The sequence below is a fragment of the Callospermophilus lateralis genome, chromosome 5, assembly GCF_048772815.1.
Source record: "Callospermophilus lateralis isolate mCalLat2 chromosome 5, mCalLat2.hap1, whole genome shotgun sequence".
NCBI classification, from domain to species: Eukaryota; Metazoa; Chordata; class Mammalia; order Rodentia; family Sciuridae; genus Callospermophilus; species Callospermophilus lateralis.
This window is the reverse complement of record NC_135309.1, coordinates 153,313,760-153,337,964: the sequence shown is the minus strand read 5'-3', so window position 1 is coordinate 153,337,964 and position 24,205 is coordinate 153,313,760. Positions and strand designations below refer to the sequence as shown.

Below are 24,205 nucleotides of genomic sequence, written 5' to 3'. Positions count from 1 at the left end.
TTCATCTTCCACTGTAAAGAAGAGAGAGAGAGAAAGGAAGAGGGGGTCTGTTCTCATTACCTGTTAGAGTGGAACTTAGGATTTTGAGGGACTGGATTCCTGTGCCTTTTCACTCCTGGGTCAGTGGAAGGTTGAGGGCAGGACTGTGGCCCTGTGTGAGTGAGTGGGAGAGTGCTTAGCAGAGCTATAGGTAATAAGAAGGATCTGGTAAAATGCTATTTTTGCTTTATTGGGTATGACTACTATAATTAAAGTCTCATATTTGGGACTGTTTAAGTGAGGCCAGTTTGTAATCACATTAAACTTATTCATTAATTATCTCAGCCAGTATTACTAACTGTCCTCTGTGCCATGATATACACTTAAGTTTCACATGTTGTTTTATTGCTACAACCATGACATTGGTGGTGTTATGATCAGCCTTGTTTTATAGATGAAGAAACCAAGGCCCAGAGTTTGGTTAAACACTCTGCAAAAGCCATCAGTTGCTTGGTGGTGAGGCCTTGTTTCCATCCTGACTCTCTGACTCTAGATCCATGCTCTGGACTGTCAACTTGGGTCTACTTTTAGAAAATATGAAATGTGGACAACATGTTCTAGCTTTTAGCCTAAATATTTGGGGGGTTCTGTGTAGTCATTACCATTAAAATTTATTGAATTTAAAATCTCTGATGGCTTTTGAAAGGAACACAAATTATTGATTATTCATAAGGACTGTTATTTATATTGTCATCTCTTTACTCATTCACTGTAACTTATATTTATATAAGCACATATATTTATAGGGTTTTCTTGTTCACTTAAGAAGTATGCCTATACTAACTGAATACCTGATACTCTGCTTTATTCTTAATCAGGAGTCAGAATGGATTTATTTATATGAAGCTCATGTATATTTTTAATAGGTCAGAGGGTAAGTTTAATAAGCTAAAGATCCCACAGTGTTCTTTGCCATCTTCCATTTTAGATGGTAGGTTTTGTTTCTGGGTGGTCACTGTTTGTGAAAACCCCTCAAAGGGTAGTTTTAACTCCCTGCTACATACAGCTCCACACACAGGCCTCACATAGACACGTTAGCTTTTTCATTAGTATCTCTGCCTGCCTAGCTTAGTCTCATCCCCTGGGAAGTTAGAAGAGTCAGAAGTTCATCCCGTTGCCCAGGGCTTCTCCTTATCGCATTGTGCTTCTGTTTTAGATTAATGGGGGAAAGGCTGAACTAGGAGTTGTGTGATCTTAAGAGTACCATTGATTGATCTGAAACTTAAATTCTAACTATTACATAACTTTCTTATTGTAGTGGGCAAGCCTGGCTGAAATGAGAACTGCTGAAGCAAGGCAAATGGCTTGTGATGAACTGTTCACAAATGAAGAAGAGGAATACTGCCTCTATGAAGCTGTAAAATTCCTAATGCTAAACAGAGCCATTGAACTATATGATGATAAAGAGAAGGGAAAGGAAGTACCATTTTTCTCTGTGCTCTTGTTTGCTCGGGACACATCGAATGACCCTGGACAGCTACTGAGGAACCACTTAAACCAGGTGGGACACACTGGTGGCCTTGAACAGGTGAGTTGTGTCTTTGGAGTGCATTACCTCAAAACACAGCAGTGTTAACTGTCAAACATCTCACAGTGTTTTGTAGGTCAGGAATTCAAGAGCAGCTTAGGTGGTTGTGGCCGAGGGTCATATAAGATTTAATCATGTTATTTGGGGCTACAGTCTTCCTTGGGGTTGAAGGATCTACTTCCATGGCCTATTGACATGGCTCTTGACAGAGGTCCTTAGTTCCTTACAGTTAATAGGAGGGCATGGTTCCTTACCATATGGCTTCTTGGGTGTCCTCATGACATGGCAGCTGACTTTTCTCAGAGTGGTCCACGTAGAGAGCAGAGAAGTCGCACACAGGCACTTATACCATATTCTGTTTGTTAGAAGCCAGTCACTAAATCCATTCAACTCTCAAGAGGAGGGGAATTGAGCTCTACCCTTTCAAGTGAGGTATGTCGAAGATGTGTGGTCCTGTTTTATAATCATTAACAATATTATCCTGGACTTTCTTCTGGGGGTGATGGATATAATTAGTATCCTTGGCTCTGGAAGGGTAGACATAAATGAAGCATGTGGAGGAGCCATTTGAAGGTCGTGTTTAATCTTGGCAGCTCAGGCTCTTGGATCTTATATAGATGCCCATAACAATCTTGTTCTTAAAGCAATAGTTGAGTCACCACACTTTGAATAGCCAACCCTTGAGGCTGCCCCATTCTCCTTACATGGCAGACTCTCATACCACTTTTTCCTAAAAGGCCCGAGTGCCAGGACAGATATTGCAAGGAGAGCTGAGTTGAGTTCCTGCTGAGTCATCCTGGTGGGTGGAAATCTGTTCCATTGTTTTTCTCAGTGTGTCACTGTTGGGCCAGGCAGGATGATTAATATAAAAAAATTATCTGTATGCATAATGTGGGTTGCTCACATCTCCTGAACCATTGCTAATACTTTGTAATAAAAAGCCTAGGAGGGTATGGTTTGCATGTTAGACTGAAGTTAGTCCTTTTTGAGATCCTACAAGGTCTGCTACAGTAGTGTCCATTCTTCTTTTAATAGCAGCTTTCTTGAAATGTAATTTACATACCAACAAGTTCACCCTTTTAAAGTTTTGAAACTACCGCTTGGAGTCTCATTTTAGACCAATTTACCACCCCCAAAAGACACCTCAAACCCATTAGCAGTTACTCTCCCTTCCGTGTAGCCCTGGGAAACCACAAAGCTACTTTCTGTCTCTAGTTTGCCTATTCTGGGCATTTCATATAAACGGAGTCATATACTGTGTGGTATTTTGTGACTGGCTTCCTTTGTTTAGCATAATGTTTTTAAGATTCATCCACATACTGCTGCATGGATCAGTACTTCATTCCTTTTTATTGAAAAGCAACATCTCATTGTATGAAAGTATTGTATTTATTCATTTGTTAGTTTGACAGATATTCGGGTTGCCTCCACCATCTAGCTACTAGGAATAATCCTGCGGTGGACATTCAGGGTTGATTTTTTGTGTGGACACATGTTCTCTTGGTTGTATGCCTAGGAGTAGAATTGCTATGGCAGATGGTGATCCTTTGTTGAACATTTTGAGGAATAGCTATACTGCATTTTAAAATAGTTTGGGCCAGTTTACACTCCCACCAGCCATGAATTAGTGTCGAATTTCTCCACATCTTTACCAGCATTTTTACTATCTTTTTTAAAAAATTGGGATGAAGTTCACATAACATAAATAATCATTTAAAGTATGCAACTCACTGACATTTAGTACATTTATGGTGCTATGGGATCACCATTTCTATGAAGTCCAAAATATTTTCATCACCCCCAAAGAAAACCCTGTATTCTTTAAGGAGTCACTCCCCATTGTCATCTGGCTTTTTAAAATTTTTTTTATTACTTTTTAAGTTGTAGGTGAACACATACCTTTATTTATTTTATATTTATGTGATGCTGAGGATCAAACCTCTCACATGCTAGGCAAGTGCTCCACCACTGAGCTACAACCTAAGCCCCTAGCTTTTTTATTATAGCCATTGTAGTGGGTGTGAAGTGGTATCTCATTGTGGTTTTGATTTACTTTTCTCTAATTACACATCTTTTCATGTGCTAATTTGGCCACTTGTATGTCTTCTTTGGACACATGTCTTTGCAATCCTTTGCCCAGTATTTAAGCTAGAGATATATGTTTTTTAATATCTCTGTTTTATTTATTTATTTATTTATTTATTATTTTTTATGTGGTGCTGAGGATTGAACCCAGTGCCTCTCACACGTGAGGCAAGCGCTTAACCACTGAGCTACAACCCCAGCCTCTGGTTATATTTTTTTAATTGTTGAGTTGTAAGTATTCTTTATATATTCTGGGTATGGGTACTTTACCAAATGTATGCTCCATTCTTGACTATCTCTCTTTTTTTTTTTTTTTAAATAAGAATTGGGACTGGGTCCAAAGGAGAGGAGGAAAAAGGTCGAAGCGTAAGCCACTGCTGTGTGCGTGGTCAGGGTAATAGATGGAACATGGTGTAGACCCCATCTTTTGGTCTGGCTTCCTTAAGAATCCCATTTGCTCCTTCTCCACAGGTTGAAATGTTCCTTCTTGCCTATGCTGTGCGCCATACCATCCAGGTGTACCGGCTCTCCAAGTACAACACTGAAGAGTTCATTACAATCTATCCCACTGACCCACCCAAGGACTGGCCTGTGGTGACCCTCATTGCTGAGGATGATCGGCACTATAATATCCCTGTCAGAGTATGTGAGGAGACAAGTCTGTGAGAGACTCACCTGCCTGGACAGTCTGAGGACATGGCAAAAGTGCACAGGCAGCTCCTCAGCTTGGGCCTCAGGCCTCTGCTGGTCTCTAAGAACAGTCTGTGAGAACTCTTGGGCCCCTGGGAGCCAAGTTGGACTGGGGTGTTCTGAAGACTAACTTTTCATAATAAGAACAACTGTTTTCCCTTATCTGGGACCCAGTGTGTTTCATTGGGACCTTCAGAGCATACCTTTGGAAAGTGCATACTGCATTTCCATAAAGCAAATACTTTTGTTTTAGAGGAAACTCATTTTGAAGAATATCTTCATGTCTCAAGTCAAAATTCTCTCTACTGGTAAACTGGCTTTTAAGTTTTAAGATGGTAATTTTTCTTTGGTGGAAATGGGTCTCTGTAGTGATCATTCTATGCAGTCTGCTTAAGTGGTACAATTCTGGGAGATTTGTTAATGGCACAGTCATCATCCTCTGATATTCTCATTTTATGGAGGGATGAGCAATGATTTGGACTCACATATTAAGTAATGCTATTTTAAGCAGATGGTCTCATAGAAGATGAAGAATTGGGCCCCAGAGTGGGTTGTTTGGAGGCTTTTTTCAAGTTTGGAGGAGATACAGTGGAATCTAGTGATTGTTAAAGGTGTCTACTGTCCCCAATGTTCCAGAGTCTGGGACATGGTTTAGGTCCCTGTTAGCATGGATGAATGTTTCATGTAGTTTTACTCCAGTGTCAGGGGCTGTTAATTATTCTAAAGTTCCAAAGAGTCACAGTTTTATAGTTAAAACAGAGTTTATATCTACCCATGTGTTTAGAGGAGGAATCTAAGGCCATATGATTTCAGTCACTGCTCAGAGTTCAGAGGTGGGTACAAGCTGGGCTCCTGATCTTCTCTTGCCCTTTTCATGCTGTGTTTAAGGTAGCATCATTGCCAGATCCATGTAATGGGCTGATATCCTGTCTGCTGGCAGGGGATAAATAACAGCAACCAACCTGAGATTTTTCCTGAGCAAGCTAAAGCAGCAGTGTGCAGAAGGGTGGCTGAGCCGCATGTGTCCTTGCTTTGGCTTGGGCAGCCTGAGAAAAGCAGTGATGACCTGCTGGGCACAGGCGAGGTGTTTACTGGAGCTGCTAAAGGGGACAGTGCTGCTGAGCTGGTCTGCAAGGGATGTGCACTGTGGTCACTCTTCAGTATTCTGTTGGCAGCACCTGAATTGGCTCAACATTTGTGGAGTTGATGTTTCCCTCAAGTACTGAGCTTATTTTATAATAGTTAAAATCTATTTGATCTAATTTAATATGATTAATAAGTTTTCTACACTTTTTGAAAATCTGTGTCTGTTAATAAAAAATTAAGTCTTAGTTAAGAAAGCTCAGCCTGCACAAAGTATTCAGACTGTTACATTAGTACTTTTCCTAGTACCTACTTGGTGATATTCACCACCTTTTACTAGACATGTATCATTAGCATTTTGAATCAGATTCTATAAATGTATGTGAATACTTTAGAGAGGCTTTGTGCTTTTCACAGTGAAATACATTGGTATCTTAAATAAGGAGGTACCTAGAAGCCCAATTAAAGTAATAATAATGACTTCTTGGCTTTGACAAGTTTAGTATTTGTAACTATATGATAGGAAATATTTACCATTCATTTATGAGCATTCTTTTAGAGCACAGCTTGAAATATTTAGATTATACTTGGCAATAGGGATTTATGCCCTTGGGATATATTGAATCTGACCATTGGTTCATATGCATTATTGAATGTGAATAATATGATATTAAAACTCATGATTAATGCATTTTGAAAATGTTCTAATCTTAGTGAACTTGAACTGGACTTCTGGGCAATTTGCTTACATTTTATATTTAAGTCTACAGAAATTGTAGTTTTAGCCACCACATTGGTAAAGATTTGAAAGGGGGTGTTTATTTTATGTTGCTTATTGTTCAAAGACCTTCTCACACTGTGCTATCAGACTGTCATCCAGGTTTAGCAGAATAACATCAGAAAAGAAAGCTTTCAAAGAAATAGTACTTAATGAAATAGAAATGATTAGTTCATTTAAAAATTCTTTTTTTTTTTTTTGGTTGTAGTATTCAATTTTAGTTGCTCAGAGTCTTAATTTCATTTTTCATTTTTGGTCTTGAGCTGGTGGAGTGACATCAATAGTATAGAAATTGAATTAAGATAAAAATGGATTCAAGAGAATAATCTACTTAGAGGGATCTTTAAAATGGTATGGTGTTCTAGAAGAGGGCAAGGTAGTGAGAACTACACTATGCTTACTTTCTAAGAGTTTATATTGCAAGAGTTCAGAAGTTTAGAGATATTCGCAGAACTTAAACCTTTGAGCTCCTTTAAGGAACATTTAAACCTAAAAGCATTTCTCTGTGTCGTGTCCCATGGAATTAACATTGCTTTTCCAGAACATTTTCAGATTCTCATCCTCGCCTGAACTTCTGGATGTTCAGCATCCACTCTGCACTAGGATCAGTGATGGCAGTATCAGGGAACAGGCAGCAGCTATGGTCTCCAGCTTGTGATATGGGCATATGTGGGGTTTGGTCTGCAGTGTTACCATTCCTTCTCTCTAGAATATCGCATATGAAAATGTTTTAAGTGCACAGAGCAGGATTAATCATGTTTTCTTTATATAGCCAGTTACACTTTTATTACACTATAATATATTTTCTTAATGTCTACTAAGATGTTTTCCTTGGCTAAGGAGAGCAAATATTGGTTTTGAATCCTTTTGTTCTACTCCCCTCTAGTTTTAGAGTTTATCAGGTAAAATCTCAGGCCAAATGAATTGATAACACCTCTTTTGGAAGAAGCATTTGTAGATTTTTATGGGCTTCATCGTTTTTTCCCTCCTCCTTCCTTTGGTTAGAGGCTCTGTGTTGTTCTTCCTGTCCTTTCCCTCATCCCAAGGTGCTGTTCTAAGAGTTAGTAGTTTACTTTTATGAAGACTTTCCAGTTAATGACTGAGGTGCTGTGTCATCTTTAATGATATAGTGCCCCTGCCATCTGATCATATACATAGGACTTACAGAGCTGGATCTTTTTTTGATATTAAAACATGGCTTGGTCATTTTTTAATGTGTTTTTCTTAAGCAGTACTTATAGGTTCTCCCCTTTGAAGACCAGAAAATATTTTCAGAAGCATAAACCAGGGGGGAATCACTTCTGGTATGCACAAAAATCCTTAATTTTAAGATCTGTGACTGCTAGAAAAATAAATAGAAAGCCTTCACTGCATGTGAATCTGAAATGTGGGTGAAACATATAAAATCCCCAAATAGTATAGCAAGGCAGGGTAAAATATCAAGTAATTTAAAAATGGCCTAAGGAGAGACTGGGGTTGTGGCTCAGTGCTTGCCTAGCACATGTGAAACTCTGGGTTCCATTCTCAGCAGCACATAAAAATAAATAAATAAATAAATAAAGTTTTTTTTTTTTTTTTTTTTTAATGAATGCTACAAAAAATATGGCCTAAGGAACTATGAAGAGAAGTGAGGATGAGGAACTGATTTTAGAATAACCTTTAAAGTGTCATAATAACAGAGCAGTATACACAGAAGGTAAGATCTTCTGTGCTTAGTTTTTTTTTTTCTTTTTAATTGGTTCTTTTTAGTTGTGCTTAGGTTTTTTAAAAAAATATTTTTAGTTGTAAGTGGATATGATATCTTTATTTTATTTCTATATAGTGCTGAGAAACGAACCCCGTGCCTTACATGTGCCAGGCAAGCACTCTACCACTGAACCACACCCCAGCCCTGTGCTTAGGTTTTAAAAAGAGAAGAATCTGAATGAATGGGAGGACTTATGTGCATGGATTCCACAAATTCATATTTCTAAAATGTAAATCCTCTATTTAAGAGAAGTATAGTCTTTAATGCATAGCTTCTTTGGGAAACATTGTGATCTCTCCTAGGGCGATGGAGAGACCAGGGAGCCCGTACTGAGCTGTGCAATGGTTTAGTGAGGTTGTGGGGAAGGACGTAGGCAACTGATTTTATAATATTGATTTAATGGTCTTGTAATTCAGTTTGTAACCTAGAGCCATGAAAAGCACCAAATTCAATTGGCAGATGGTTTGGCCATCTGCTACCCTGGGCTTTTCCTGGAGGTAGTATCCGTAGGAGCCAGGTGGGTTTGGCCATTACCAGAAGAGGTATGTGGGTGCCTTTTTTTGTGTGTGTACCCATGCTGGCCTACAGTCACTGCATTCCTTTCTTTAGGTGGGTGGTAACCCCATAGCTTGGGACCCAGTAGTATTCTGAGAGGGTGGATGTGAGCTGTCCCATATGATTCTGTATTTTTTTTCTAAACAATAAATTGAAATTTATAATTGGGAATGGTAAAATGAATTGGTATGTATATTGAAGATGTGGCGGCCATTAAGTCTGGAAACATGTTAATCATACTGAAACATCATATCAGTAGGCTGTTTATTATGTCTCTCTTCCCAGGCCTCCTTATAGCATTTTGAATGCCCAGAGGCTTCAGTAGCATTAATGGAGGAGGACACTGATTGGAGTTTAATTTCAGTTAAGCCCATTGATTTCTTAGGTGTAAGTTTGGGTCAGGAATGAAATTGCCAAATATGGGTCGATACAAAGAAAGAACACTGGATTCAAAATATCCAGTCTTGGTAATTATATTCCTAGTAACCAAGGGTGCTTGAGCTTAATTATAACTTCAAAATTTTTTTATGCTCAGTTTTAGGAACTTTCACTTATATATTGAAAAATGCCTTGATTTGTATTCACATAAGTGGTGCTAAAAATACAGTACCTTTTAGAAGAACCTCAGGAATCCATAGTAATGGTGATGACTTGGGAGTATTTCAGTGTGGGAACACAACCAGAATCAATGTATTTAGGGATATCTCTTCTCATTTTTATTGTGTTTGTAATACTCTTTTGGTGTTGTTACCTTGCTTTTGGCAGTTTCTAACTTTCTATATTATGGATTTGAGGAGGATAACAGCCCAATGTTGTAACTTCTGCCAGAGTTGATGGTGTTTTTCTTCCATGGGGAAGTCTGCCGTGAAGGGAGAGCACTTGTGGGAACCCAACCCTGCTAGCCCCCAGCTTGTTTAACATCATCTCCTCTGTTTACACTATAAGATGTTTGAACTTGCCAAAAATTTCTCCTGTTTTGAAAAACATGCCCCTGAGGTTCTGGACAGTTTGAGGCCTTACTTCCCATTGGCAAACTCATCCAGATTCCTGGCTCATAGGGCAAGAGTTTCCTGTCACCTGTTGAGTCTCTCGTCTTCACTGTATGGGCCACTCCTACTCTTGGATTTTGCTGTTGATCCCTTTTAGCAAACCTGGATGCTAAGGATTGTAAAAATAAATAACTAAAAATAAACTCAAAAAATAAAACTCAGAAGCCTGGCTGTGTCACTGTAGTTAAATGCCTGCTTTTGAGGACTTTGGCAGACTGTGATCCAATGCTTTAACTTTCCAGCGCCCCAGGGCAGGCCTGTGGTGTCCAGGTCAGTGACTCTTGACCTCATTCCTGCGCTTTGGAGTGCAGGAATCAATTCTGGGGAGGCCTTGTTGGGCAGAGATAGAGTTAGATGAGGTGAAGTGATTAGCACATACCTTCAAAAACGGTGCACAGTTTTGGACTTAGACCTGGATTAATGAGCAGTCCTACTACTCGATTCTAACAGGGTTGAGTGAGGGTGAGTTACTGAACCTCCTTAAATCTCAATGTCTTCAACTCTACCTTGCATAGTCGTCTTATCTTGGATGCTGGTGTGGATTAAGTGAGATGCCAGCATGTAACAGATTTAGAGGAAGATCTCAGCCTGCAAGAGCAGGGCTGCAGCCCAAATCCTGACCCAGCCTTGCTTGTGTTTGCTGAGCGAGGCCAGCTTTAACCATTTCAGCTACTGGAAATGTGTTAGCAAGAACTTGTATGTGTTGATATGAGTTAGGATGTCACTGAAAGAAGTTAATAATCTAAAAATGGGGCAAGATGTTCCCAGGCATTGCAAGAGCAGAGAATGAAGGATGAGCCTGCAGAGTTGTGCCTTCCTCATAGTCAAAGAAATGCTGAGGGGCTGGGGGTGGGGCTCAGTGGCGGAGCACCTGCCTAGCATGTTTGAGGCAACTGGGTTTGATTCTCAGCACCACATATAAATAAATGAATACAATAAAATCCAACAAGGAAAAATATATTAAAAAAAAAAAAAACAGAACTGCTGAGTCTGAAGTATTGCAAAATGGTGCTGGACTTCTGAAGGACCTACTGGCTAGAGATTGGGCATCCCCTAGAAAACAGTGTTAAGCTGGTAATGGGCAGCAACAACAAACCATTTTCCCTCACTGTCCCATTCATGTGGGTTCATCAGCTTTTTCAGTGTTGCACATAAATACACTTTCTCCCTCTACTTGTCTGAGTTATGGTGCTCAGCTCAACTTTGAGGCCAGTGCTTCTAGCACTTCCTCCTCCTTGACCTTCTTTCACCCTGGGAGTGGAGAGAAAAACTCTGGTCCTGACAGTGGGTCTTCTGGAAGCCCTTCTGAAGGTTTTACAACCTCCAAATGGTAAAGAGAAGCCCAGCTGCTTAGCTGCTTTAGTGTGGTTAAACAAGCAGGTATTTATCCAATATGTTTCTGTTCACCCCTCTGCCTTGCCCAAACCTTGGGTATTCTGCATTTTCTCTTTGTTTTCTTCTCCTTTTGATTGGGCTCTGTTGCCTGTTTATACTCTTTGCCTGTTACATTGCTCTCCTTCCCTAATTTGAGTGTGTGCTTGAAACCTCTTGTCAAACTACCCTGTAGAGTGGTCCTGTTGATTTATAGGTCCTAGTCAACACCAAGCTTTATCAAACTTTCTGATCTTTGCTGGGCTGCAAGTAGGAAGTTCAGTTTGTGTTTCTTTACTTTTGAGTAAAGTAGAACATAAGTTCATTTGTACAAGCCATTTGCAGGTCATTTTCTGGGAGCCAATTGTTCATGTTACTTGCCCAACAGTTGTATGTTCTAACAACCTTTGGCTTTTATATTTGTATTTAACAGAAGAGGGATTTTGTAGGGATAGGAGCAGTGAGAAGGGAAGACAGACTGTGGGGCAATTGGGGGTTCTTATTGAGCTCTTTGGTTGAAAGAAACAAGAACTCTGCTTGGAGGGCTTGTCCTTCTTTGGAGATAAGAAAAGAACCTTAAAGATGTAGACTGTGGGGTTGTGGCTGTGGCTCAGTGGTAGTGCACTTGCCTGGCAAGTGTGAGGCACTGGGTTTGATTCTCAGCACATATATAAATAAATAAAATAAAGGTCTATCAACAACGGAAAACATTAAAAAAAAAAAAAGATGTAGACTGTGGGGAGAGGGCTGTTGTGTAGGTGTCCTGGGGTCAGAGCACATTCAGGGGAGAAAGGTGGAACTATCTTTGTCCTTTCACTAGAGTGCCTTCTCTGGGCTTGGTTTGCTTTCAAGTTCAGGGAAATAAGAATCATCCACCTGAGGCTCACCCCTCTCGACTCCCTTCTGACCACCAACCCTCCCTCACAGTTACCACCCTTCACCGAGCTCTTGTGCATCCCTAACAAGTGAGCTGAACTGTGCATGACTCCAGGAATGAAATCACAGAATAACTTTTTTTTTTTTATCTCTCCATCGTTCAAGATGTATTCGGTGGGAAAACTTCCCCTGCATCCTGTGACTTTGCTGAGTACTCTGTTAATAGAGCTTATAGTCAAATTAATTTGCCAAATGCTATTTGTATTAGTCAGCTCTCTACAACTATAACAAATAACTTAGATAATCGACTTACAAAGAAAATGTTTTGGCTCAGTTTTTAAGGTTCCAGCTCATTACAGGAAAGACCCATTGTGTTTAACCCTGTGTTGAGGCAGAAGCATGTGGCGGAACAAAACCACTTGCTTCATGGCCGGGAAACAAAAGGGAAGAAGATATGAGGATTCTCTAGTCCCTTTCAAGGGCATGGCCCCCATGACCTAAAGACCTCCCACTAGTCACCACCTCCTAGTGGCCCTGCCCTGGGGACCAAGCCTTTAGTACATGGACATTTAGGAGCATTCAAGAGCAAACTCATATTCCTTTTCTACTTAAGAAGTTGGAATATCCCAACTGTGTTAGAGCCACGACTAATGGCTGGCCGCCCTGTCTGGCCCTCCAGAGTTGAAACAGGAGGAGGGAGGCGAGGCGAGGTGAGGGAGAGAGCAAGGTCTTAACTCTTGAAGTTGTCCTAAACTGGCCTCCCCACCTGGGGCTGAGCAGGACTTAGCTCATGTTCTTTCTTCTTCTCTTGGGGTACTTTCAGGAATCTTTGGAGACCCTTCTATCCCCCACCTCTTGTCCCCAATTCAGAGCCTCTCATTGACAGCTGCCCCGTTGTGCCAGTGCTCTGTACTCTGACCTACTTCTTCCTTGGCAGCTTTTCAGAATCCAGTGACAACCCAGCTTCTTTCTGCTGAGCCTTGCTCATACCCCTTCCCCAATGTAGTACTGTTGGACAGGCCTGAAGATGACCCCAGGCCCACCTGGTGATCACTGTGGCCAGGTCTCATCAAGAGAAAGGCATTTGTACCCCTTCCTGTCAGCCTTGGCTTATTCAAGGCAGCCTCAGTGCACCTCTTCCCTCAGATTCAACGGGTGAGTCAGACACCAACCCCCTGAGTCCCGGCACTGTTGGGGCCAGTTCAAGCTCTCTGAATGGCTCCTGAAAAGCCCTGTCACTCAGTTGTTAAGAGGTCCCTTTCAACCTAAGACACACACCCTTGAGTGGAGTGGGACCCAGTACAGATCTTTGCAAAGAAACCATCTTTGCAAATTCTCTTTTTTAAAAATCCCTTAGTCCTTTGCCCTCATTGTGGATGGGGGATGATAGAGAGTTAAGACTCTGGAACAGGAAGCTGGTCCATCAGGAGTCCCTGTTTTGTTCTTGCTTCTCAGTAGACATTAATCCTGAATGCTGACTAGGTTCTTGTTTTCTGTATAGAGCCTGGATAGGCAGATGTACTTCGGCGGAAGTGCCAGGCTGGCCTCACAACCATCCATGCTCAGAGCAAGAATGGCCAGCCTAGAAAACCAGGCTGGGTGCCTTAGAACTAGCTGCAGTGGAGGAAGGGGACAGGGGAATGAGGGGACTTCTGGGAATGGGTGTGTAGGTGGGGTGCGGCACAACTCTAGGAGGTGTCATTTACATCCCATCCTGGGGACAAACAAGCCTGGAGAAGAAAGACCAGTCTGGAGGCTTCTGTAACAGCCAGGCCCAAGGTGAGCAGGAGTATCTGAGATAAGCTGTGGGACTGCAGAGGGAAGCTGGAAATGGGAGAGGCTAGGAGGCAGCACTGGAAGGATTAGGGTCCAGTAGGTTCTGCAGTAGGTTTCTGGGCGGCTGCTGATGTGGTTCCTCTGATAAGTCAGGAGACAGTGAGAGGGGTGGGCAAGAAGTGTGCAGGGAGGGGCTATGAGACCAAGTCCTCTCTGGAACCCTCAGAGGAGATGTTGGGAGGTGACTTAGTACGTGGATCTGAAGCTTGTGAACAAGTCAGGACTGGAAAACAGACTTTGGGATCGATCACTAGGGTGTGTTTAGTATGGAAACAGGCCCGGGTTTAAGGCACTAGAAGCCTGTAGAACTGGATTCCCAACTAAGGTGGGAGGGGTCTGTGGACCATTTTTATTCTTTTCCACAGAGCTGAATTAAATAGCATTGGGAGGCATAGTTGCAGGCTGAGGAAGAGTGCTGTTTTCTGGTGTCTGAGGCATCTGGGGCAGAGGTGGTAGAACTAGCTGGATAAGGAGGTCCTCTTTATCACCATGAACTTGCAAGGTCTGTCCACAGATGACCAGTTCTCCTTGGCTATTAGACCCAGAGGACTTTCTCCATAAGACAGGTGAAAAGTCTGACAGGAGTCTTTAGGTGTACAGCATAATGTAAATTTGAAAATAGTTACTCCATCTGTTTATTCTCTTTTGGTCTTGGGGTTCAAGGGTTTCTGAACCTGAGGTAAGGTTACACTTTGTTTCATGAAAGTTCCAGTTTTTTTTCTTTGTTGAAGGAAACCAAACCATTCACAGATTCATTGACTGAAGTGCTTTCCTGTGACTTGAAAGATTAGTAGACGAGCCACCTGTCTTCCTGAATTGCCACCAGTCACACTGCAAATCTTGATATCCCATAGATCATAAAAGCTGTAGGAGGCTGATTCAGGGGCACTAGTCACTTACCTGATGCATGGCTATTAAGCAGGGGGACAGAGCAAGGATGCATACATAGTTCATGATTTTGTTCCTTTTGTTTGAACACGAGTGTGCTGAACTGTGAAGTTGACATGGCATTTACTGGCTTGCATTGTTCAGGTAAGTGGGCAGAAATATACAAGGAAGACCAATTTCCCCTCCACCCCAGCACTGCTTTCGATAGTGTCAAAAAGGAAAGCTTGGTCTGAGCAAAACTCCACGGTTAGGCCAGTGGGAGCACACAGGGTACTCAGGAAAGGCTGCAGGGGAGAGTGACGAGGAGATAGTTATGGCTATGGCATTGGTGGAACTCTGCTAGTGGGCATGGGTTGTGCAGGAGGTGATACTTATGACTCATCTAGACAGAGAAGATGGGAAAGTCTGGGGAAGGGTGGGGTGGGTGTTACATACTTGCCCCTTATGGTAGTGCTGCTCCCCACAGAACAATTAATGCCGCTTGGGTTGGTACAGCTCCAAGCTGTCTTTAAGGTAGCCAAGAACATACCCTGACATTGCTGAGCACGAAGAAGGCATAACTGTGGGTGGACACAAAATTGGCACCTTAAGACTTCAAAGGCATGGCCAGTGTAAGAGAAGCACTGAGAGCTGGGATTTTAACTATAAGATGTAATAGAGGAGTAAAGAAGAAAAATTTCAATCTTGAGCAAGTCAGTGGGATGCTTTTAATCTTAGGGAGTGTAGATCTATAATAAAACACTTCATATACTATGAGTTGGCTAAAAAAATAAGAGACATCTTTGAGATGAAGATGTTGTATTTCAAAAAAAGAATAATGCTGGGCACAGTGGCACATGCCTATAATCCCTGTGACTTGAGAAGCTGAGATAGGAGGATTGAAAGTTCAAGGCAACTTGGTGAAGCCTTGTCCCCCAAAATAAAAAGAGCTAGGGACATAGTTCAGTGGTAAAGTGCCCCTAGATTCTATCTCCAGTACCAAAAAACAAACAAAACAAACTTTTTAAAATAAAGACTGATAGGAGAAAGCCTCTTAGATGTGAGCTGGAGGGTTTCAGACTCTGCTTTTCTCACACTCAACTGATTTTGGGATTCCCACTATAAGATGAGTGTGGAGAAGTTGGGGCTCAGAGAAGTACTTTCAGTATTACTGAAATTATGGGAAGTAAAAAATCATTTTAATACAGAATAAAATCTGAAGGAATATGTTATATTTTAATAAGGTAGGGAGTAATAGAACTACCTCAATGCTCAGAAGTTTTAGTTACCAAAGCAAAGGGTCAAATTTTAATATCATGTAAATTTGAAAGAGGAAAATTGTCAGGATTAGGAATTAAGTAACTTGTGAGTGAACAGGCTATTCGAATAAGAAAATCAAGAAACTGAAAGCAATCTCAATATTATCTGCCAACTGTTTAATAAGCTTTATTTAAAGTAAAATTAGAATATAAAACCTAATTGAAATATATGGGTACAAATTAAAAAAACCTGAAAAACAAAATTATACAAATGTTCTTAACAATGAAAAACTTCCAATTAAATATATAAACAATGCTTGTTTAAATGAAGCATATAGTCACACTGACCTGCAGTCAGTTTTAATCAAAGGCTATACAAAAATTTTAATGCAATTGATTTCAACAGTTTAAATTAAACCCATAGTTTTGATATGGCTGACAGCCACCTAAGGTAGAGGAATGACTCCCTGTGGACTTAATTTTATTAAAAGGAAAAAGAAAAATATAGATTGCTGCTAATGTTCAGATCTGAAATGAAGACTGAGGTAATTTCTTTTTTCCTTATTGGATCTCATATGGAGTTCTGAAACAAGATCACATGTAGGATGTTAGACCAGGAAGAGGCCTTACAGTAGTGGCTCAAGCCTTTCCTTGGATGGATGGATGGGCCAGTAAGGCTGTGAGGTGCAAGTGCTATGGAAGGCCATGCTGTGGGCCTGAGGCTTCCAGCTTGGAAGCTCTCCTGTAGTGTATGAACATGGGCTTTTTGGTACTGGACAGAATCTTGAGTTTGACTCTGTCCAGTTTTGTGAAGCTATCTGGCTCTTTGGTCATACCAGCCTTAGAGATTTACCCTATCAAGACAAAATATATCATTGAATCCAAAAACAAGTATTTGCTACCAAAAGCCTTGAGGATATAGCAACCCTGGGGTAATGGGCCTGCTTTGTGGGATGCGGCCAATGCTGTAGAGTGCTGGGTGATTGGTGATGATGTCTGCTTTGTGAGATGAGGATGGTATGAACTTGAACTTTGAGAACTGGTTCTTTGAATCTGTAGGGCCTTGCAGTTTATGGCCTCAACTTCAGGGAACTGGAATCTACCCAACTCCAAAGCCACCATGCCCAGGGCTCATAGTTGGGAACATCTGTCTTTAAATCTTATAGTAATGACCAGTCTCCATATCACGGAATTTTCATGAAGTTATACAGTTAATGGTCCAACCATTTTTAGCTGGTCTGCTCTCATCTTTGCCTTTCTTTAACCTATAGAAACTCATATTTCTGAAGAGAAAGGATTCCTAGTTTTTGTGTGCTTTTGTTTAAATGTCCATATTATAGAAGCTGATAACAAGTCTTGTTAGTAAAGTTCACTTGAAATTACATAGCTTAACTTAAAAAGGATACCATATAAAAAACACTTGCTGACCTTGTGTATAGCCCACAGCCACCTACAAAAGTACTTGTATGCATATATGAAGTCTTTGAGACCCTCATTGATTGCAAAGGAGGCAGAGAAAAAAATTATCAGTAAGATTAAATATTTTTGAAGGTACCAGGTATGCTTTTTCTGAAACCACCTGAACCTGATGAAGATAATTTTTTTCTTTTGATGTAGGCATTCTTCCTAGCAGAAAGTTACAACAGATAGATCACAGACCTTAACCTCCTTTGCAGAGAAAAGGAAGTTTAAACTTAAAGCAAGTTCTCTTCATCTCATTATTTTCTCCTTTTGAAATCAGATAGTAAAGTGTATAATTTGTTACCTTTTCTGACTCCTGAGTGACATTTGGATTATTTTGATTGCACAATGTAGTTTCTCTCATGCTGAACATTATGTAGTAATTTTGGATGTTTGGCCTCTGAAAGGGCAGGCAACAAGGCCTTTTCTTATGTTTTCCTTCAGGTTTTCTCTACATCCTGTTTTATGTGTGGTTAGATCAGCTGATGAGTCACCTGATGTTTTGCTGCTTCAAATGACAGAAATAGAGATTCAAAATAACCACACAGAGGAGTATCTCGGATGTTTACCAAACACATTGCGCAAAAACTTGCTTTTCTACTGTTCAAATACTTTATTTATAAAGTGTGAGGGCCTGCGAAGGTGGTGGTGTGGAGAATGTAGGCAGGAGCTGCTGGCTGAATGTGCAGTGTGCACATCAACACTGAGGCCCCCACGGTTTTCCTACATGCAACTGTAGTGCACTGCAGTGCACCTTTAGTTACAAAGAAAGGTGTGGGCCAGAACTTAGAATGTAAGAGACCCCTTTTTTCTGGACTGTGCACTCGTTTGATGGATGAGGACTCATGTTAAGTTTATCAAGCAGCTCACCTGCAGAACCAGGGGCCAGAAACCATGGCTGGTTGGTACAGACCAGCACATGATATTCTTTCTGGGTGCTGGTATATTCAGATTTACTGAATTAGATTTCTATTTATTTATTTATTTTTGCCATGTTGGGGATTAGTCCCAGGGCATTGACATCCCCCTTGAGACATGCATGTCTTAAGGGAACAATTGAATTGCAACAATATACTTTCTACTTTGCAACACATATTGTCATTCTCCACTTTAGTTTGAGTGGGGGAGCGGGAATTGAGTCAAGGGCCATTGACAAAGTTTTAGAAAGGAGTATTACAAAAAAGTTCTTCCCATGCTCCACCCCTTCAGAAGAAGAGATCCCCAAGCGGAATAATTAGCAGGGTGGGAGCAGCTGACTCTTCTCACTTCCTCCTCTAAAGATAAATTGAATAACTTTTCCCATCATTGGGATATGTCACAACTGTTCCAATCCTGCCAGATCCAGAAAGGGCTGCAAGTGAAGCTACCCCTGGAGCCTGAAGACCTACCCCAGCTTCGTCACTCCCTAGTGAGCCCCAGGTGCCTTTCCTCCTGGGCGTCTGGTCCCCTGCACCTCCAAGGTTGTTTGAAGAAGGAAGTGCTGCAACTGCTGCATCCAGATTTCACTGAGCCTCATCTGATGGATCTTTTCTCATAGGAAATGTCTCATTTCTGAGGGCATTTCTGAGCAAAACTACCTGTTAATGCTGAAAACCCAAATCAAAACCAGAGGAGTAACTTTGGCACAAAACAGGCCCAATGCAGGAAGCAAGTAGGGTGACTGACTTTTACTCAGCAATATAAACGAGTGGCCTTGAGTGTCAAAGAAGACTCCTCAATGGATGAGGGTTTTCTGCCAATGTGCAAATCTCAGCGCTCCCTGAGCCTGTGGCTAGCAGGTCCAATCTTCATGACTTTCTTGGAGCAGCCTCATCTAGTTCTATTTGCTCAGTTCTCTGAAGTCTTACAGATGCAGTGTGTTCAGGAAATCCTCACCTAAGGCTATGCTTTGAGTGGCCCAAACTCATTTCTCAGCATTTAGATGAATATCTGCTTTGTGCCCTTGTAGTTTGAGATTGATCCTTCCACAGTCCTTGACATGTGACTCTCACAGGCACAGCACTCTTCTAAATCTGTCAGCTGAGTGATCTGTGCAAAAATTAACATGTTGGAACATTGCTTGGGTTAGCAGACTTGAAGGGTTGCCCCTTGTGACTGTGGAGTGGGGAAAGCGTCCCCTCTCCCCTTTCCCTATCTGGATGATGAAATTCTTGGTGCAAACAGGAGAACATGCCAGCTCAGGGTTCTGCCTTCAAAGTTCAGATGCTTCTTTGACCATGTCGCAGCAGCCAAGGTAAAGAAAATGTATTAAGAAGCACTACAGAATCCCAGCTCCTGAGCTGTGGTAGGGGACTGCACTGCTTCTCAGATTCTTGGGAACTCCAAAATAACATGATGGCCCATTAATCTTTATTACTAAAGGTATCTCTGAAGTTAAAATTGCATGTCCTAATTGCACAATAAGGAATTGTGCTAGCTGATTTACCCTGGATTGAATGAGAGCTTTTTCATTTTGCTTTTCAACCCCAGAAGCATGAAATAGTCACACATGTTAAAAAATACTGCTGTTTAATTTTCTAGTCATGTACTTTTTAAAAGCCAATACAATTAGATTGTTTTTCATCTTTTCAGATCTGCCCCTGAAACCACCCCCAAAGCAGCTACGCATCTGAATGTTCAGCACTCATACATATAAATGGAGGAAAAGCCGCTCTGAGGAAGCATGTAAGGTCTTGTCCCTGTGCGGGGCACATCTGAGGGGCACCAGGTGCCCCAAAGCGGGAATGCAGCCCTGTGAGGTTCACAGCCACCTTTATGCCCTTTTGCCTTTTTTCTCTGAGGAACAGTATGGGTACACAGCACTGAAAACAATAAACACAACAGGACCGCCTTCTCCTTTGCCTCTTTTGCCCTTCCAGCTCACACTAGCATTCCCACTGTTGTCCACACAACAATTTATTCCTGGGTTACCCGTGACCCAGAATAGTTCTCTGGTAATTTACGGACCCTTACATTCATATGCAAACAAGGGATTTTGTAAAACTGCTGCAAATAAGATACAATGGTCAGTGATACAATACCATTCAACTACAGGTATGTGGAACACGCAATCACTGCATCGTATTAGAGACATTTTATTGAAAATGCGAAAATAGGAAATGTATTATAGCCTAAAATAAATTACATAACATATACAGCATATATTTATATCTTTAAAATATTTTGTTTAGGTTCTTTCAGTCTAGTTATTTTGACTAAAACAAGAATTTAGAGAATGTGTCCATATTTTTTTTAAAGGAAAAAACCCGCTCTCCAAAACTTAGAAAAATATACTGCACTAAATGGATTTCCAATGCATTATTTCAGGGAATATCACATAGTGACTTTGATAATTGTTTATAAAATGTCTTGCTTTATGGTGTATGTGAGAGGGAAGTACCGTAGTACACTTGGAATTACCTGTACCGCAGAGTCATGACTAGGAACGGCAGAACCAGGTAATAAATCTACTTTAAAGTTATGAGACAGCAACCTGGCATTAGAATGCTAGATTATGACTTAAAGCTTCAGTTCATTGTAAAAACTAAATGGAAAGTGAGAAGGCTCCGTTTAACTCGCTCTAGTGCCATCTTCAGGAAAGGGGTGAAAAGCCTCAGGGAAAGTCATGCGGAGGGATGCTGATGCTGGGAGATGCGCTTTTGTGTCAGCTGTGAAAAGGTGGCTCGTGTGTACACACGGTGCGGTATGACAGCTCGCTCTGATCTAGGAAAACGAAAAGTGAGATGCCATTGACCACGTCAATTTGCTACTCTGATGGCATTGCAAACATTTCTACAGAATATTTCCATACATCGGCCCAGTGTGGTCACAAATCTGTTCCTCAGTGTGCATGGTGACTCTGGGCTGCAGCTTGTCGCTCACCTTCTGCATATGTTTGGTAGGCAGTTCATGACTCCATGGTGGAAGGGAGAAGAAACTGGCCACCAGGTGACATCTCTGTGTACAGCCATGTTACTGGGAAGCAAGTCAAAGGAGGCCAAACTTTAACCTGTTGATTCTTAAGAGAGACAAAATGGGACAGGAAAGAGTCTGTGGCCAGCTGGGCAGTGGTGGCCCGAGAGGCGATGGCACAGCCGCAGTCCTTTGGTTCAAAGTAAAGATTGTCCGAGGGAGGAGTAGAAACTTTTGACTACGAGGCAGCTATGTCTTTTGGGTTTTCATGAAGCAGGGGCACAAAGTCAACGGTTTTGTCTGTTTACAAAGCGGAAGGAAAGACCTTTCTTTAGGTCCCCACATGAGTGTGAGCATACCCAGTATGCTAGAGAATTGACATGAAACCTTTAAATCAAGGCCTCTTTCATTACCAAAAACAAAACAAAAAACAAAAAAACACATGGGAAAGAGATGATGCTGAAGTGCCATCCCAACTGTCCCTGCAGTGCCCGTGGTGTCCTGTGCCTTAGTCATTCTCCTCTCTCATTTCTACGATGTCCGTCACCTCCTCTGTTGGAGGCATGTCAGTCATGGCAGAGTCTTCCCCCTCAGTGGCTGACTCGTTCTCCATCTTCTTTTTCTAAACCAAAGAAGACTCGTTAGTGTGGGGCTGTGGACAGGGCACCCGGCAATAGAACCAACAGCAGGGAGAGGCTGTCAGGACCTCTCGCTGCAGACTTGGGTCTCGCCTGTGGTTGGGGGGTGAGCTCATCAGGCTGCATCTTGTTCAGCACACTCCTCTCACCTGCAGTGTGCCTGTCACTGTGCTAGGCACTTAGAGGGACCATTTCTCACCTCCCTGCAGCCCTTTGGAGTGGAGGCTGTTCTTTGCAGTTCTGTCACCATTGCTCCCCACTACCCTTATGGCCATGTGCAAACTATTAGCCTCCTCCCTAAAGCCTGGAGCTTTGAATCTCATGTTCTAGAACACTCCTCCCTGTTCTGTCATCACTTGGTCCTCTCTGGGATAGCTTTGAGTCTTGCTTATTACCTGAGACAGAAAAGAAATACCCCCCACAGGGCATGGTGACCCTGCCTGCAAGGTAGACCAGCTGTATGCCAGCAGGTAGAACATGTGACAGTGTGGGAGAGTGCTGAGGTGGGGTGGGGTAAGGTCTAGCACAGTCAGGAAAGGCTTCCTGGAGGAGAGCTGAAGAGGGGGAAAGGCTCTGTGGAGGCAAGAGAGGGAGAGTGGCCTAATCACCCCACATTTTCTAAATTAGCCACACCTTAGTGATCCAGTCTGGGCTTACAACGACTTAGGGGAGGAATCAGGTTGCAAGAAGAGTCTTTTTTTTTTTTTTTTTTTTTTTTGGTGGTGCTGGGGATTGAACCCAAGGCCTTGTGCATGGGAGGCAAGCATGCTTCCAACTGAGCTATATCCCCAGCCCAGAGTCACCTTTTTTAGGATGTTTTAAGGTCAAAACTGTTAGTTTCTACAATTTTTTAGGTCTCCAGAGGTTAACAGCAGGATGTAGGACTGTACATATCCATCCTGAGAGGTATTTCTTTCTTTTGAAACACGGTGGGATATAAGGAAGAAACTATTATAGAAGAAAGGCTTCCCTGCCGTTTTACTAAAAGCTGACCAAGGTGAAGTGACATTGGCTGTGAGGGTACAGACCCTGGAAGGTCAGGATAAAGCTAAAGTGCCTATCATGGCTGTCCCTGCACATGTGTGGCACAGACTCAGAACACCTGGGAGGGGGCTTTGCAGTTCTGGAGCCAGTGTCTCTCACCTGTTTCCGATAGACGTAGCACGCTGCAATGGCGACCATGGTGGATTCTCCCACGAACCCTGCTAGGAGCGAGCCCACACCCAGGGTAGCTCCATGAACCCTGGAGATGAGAACACAAAGGTTATTTTTGTCTGTTAAAGCCAAATTGAGCCACAACACAAAGTTTATGCCAAAACCCAACTGATGTTACTGAAACCCAGGAAAGGTGTATTCTAGAGAGGGGCAAGTGAAACACATTCCTTTTTTAAATATTTTTTATGGACACAATACCTTTATTTTATTATTTGTATGTGGTGCTGAGGATTGAGCCCAGTGCCTCACACGTGTTAGACAAGCGCTCTACCACTGAGTTACAGTCTCAGCCCCGTGAACCTCACTCTTGATTAACTGGGTTCAGAAAGGCCCCTAACAATCACCCATGCTGGGAGGAGGGACCTGGAACCCAGGGCTGAGCTGTCTTCCTTTGGGGACCAACAGGGCTGGTATCCTCCCAGCCTCGGCTCAGCTCTGCAGCCCCGCCCAAGTCTCTCTTATTTGTGATCCTGCAGCTGGCACGGATCTCAAGAGCCTCCACCTGCTGCCAGGCAGGCAGAACTCCCTGCTAAAGGTCTGACTCTAATATGCTCAGGGGGTTCACCTGAAAGTCCAGAGCATAAGGCTCTGGACAGAGTACTTAAGCAGCAGAAGGCCTTGCCAGCAAATTCCCCAACACCATACCCTAAGTAGGGCAGGACCACGAGGCTGGTGATGAGGACGATGATCCGCAGCACGGAGCTAGGCGCCAGGACAAAGGTTTTCTTCAGTGTCATCAGCCACCCTGTGAGATGGGCCCTCACAGTGACTGTGGAGAGAGCAAAGGGTTTGTCAGCTGTGTCTTCCATCAGCCCTGCTTCTCTCTCATCACCTCTGACCCACAGACTGCCTGGGACTCCGGCCTTGCTGCTGTGGCCTGGCCTTCCTGCTGCTTCTGAGTCAGGCTGGGCTCAGTCCCTGTTCCTACCCAGGCTTCCCACCTCAGGTGGCTGGATGTAGGCAGGTCCCTTGCTCCACAGTAATCATCCAGGAAAGGTGTAGCCTAGAGAGGCTACACCTGTGCACCACCTGTGATACAGTCCTCCCAGCCCTACCCTAGTCCTGACCATCCACTTCTAGAAGGCAACCACCCAACCCCCACAAAAAGCAACTTTTATGCTGGCTGAGCTCTGGTTGGCCCCAGAGCTGTCTCCCATCACCAGAGAGGTGAGGGGATGAGAGAGTGGGGAACTGTTGTTGCTCCCACTTGCCATTATGTTCCCAGAGCCAGCCCTGT

General features: G+C 42.5%; 2 protein-coding genes across 4 annotated transcripts in view; one reads left to right on the top strand and one right to left on the bottom strand.

Annotated features, from left to right (window-relative positions):
- Otulin (OTU deubiquitinase with linear linkage specificity) overlaps positions 1-21,093 on the top strand; it is a 46,462-nt gene extending 25,369 nt beyond the window's left edge. For 2 of the 3 annotated variants that reach the window (XM_076857455.2, XM_076857458.2), the window contains 2 exons: positions 1,298-1,567; positions 4,124-4,673. In XM_076857455.2, the coding sequence (XP_076713570.1) occupies positions 1,298-1,567; positions 4,124-4,318 (465 nt within the window). In that variant the 3' untranslated portion in view covers positions 4,319-4,673. Of the gene's footprint in view, positions 1-1,297; positions 1,568-4,123; positions 4,674-19,795 lie in introns of those variants that run through there. The other variant, XM_076857457.2, reaches the window with a different exon arrangement.
- Ankh (ANKH inorganic pyrophosphate transport regulator) overlaps positions 20,279-24,205 on the bottom strand; it is a 136,327-nt gene continuing 132,400 nt past the window's right edge. The window contains exons 10-12 of the mRNA XM_076857454.2: positions 23,614-23,737; positions 22,897-22,996; positions 20,279-21,737 (exon numbers count right to left, since the gene is read on the bottom strand). Coding sequence (XP_076713569.1) covers positions 21,624-21,737; positions 22,897-22,996; positions 23,614-23,737 — 338 coding nt within the window. The 3' untranslated portion in view covers positions 20,279-21,623. The remainder of the gene's footprint in view (positions 21,738-22,896; positions 22,997-23,613; positions 23,738-24,205) is intronic.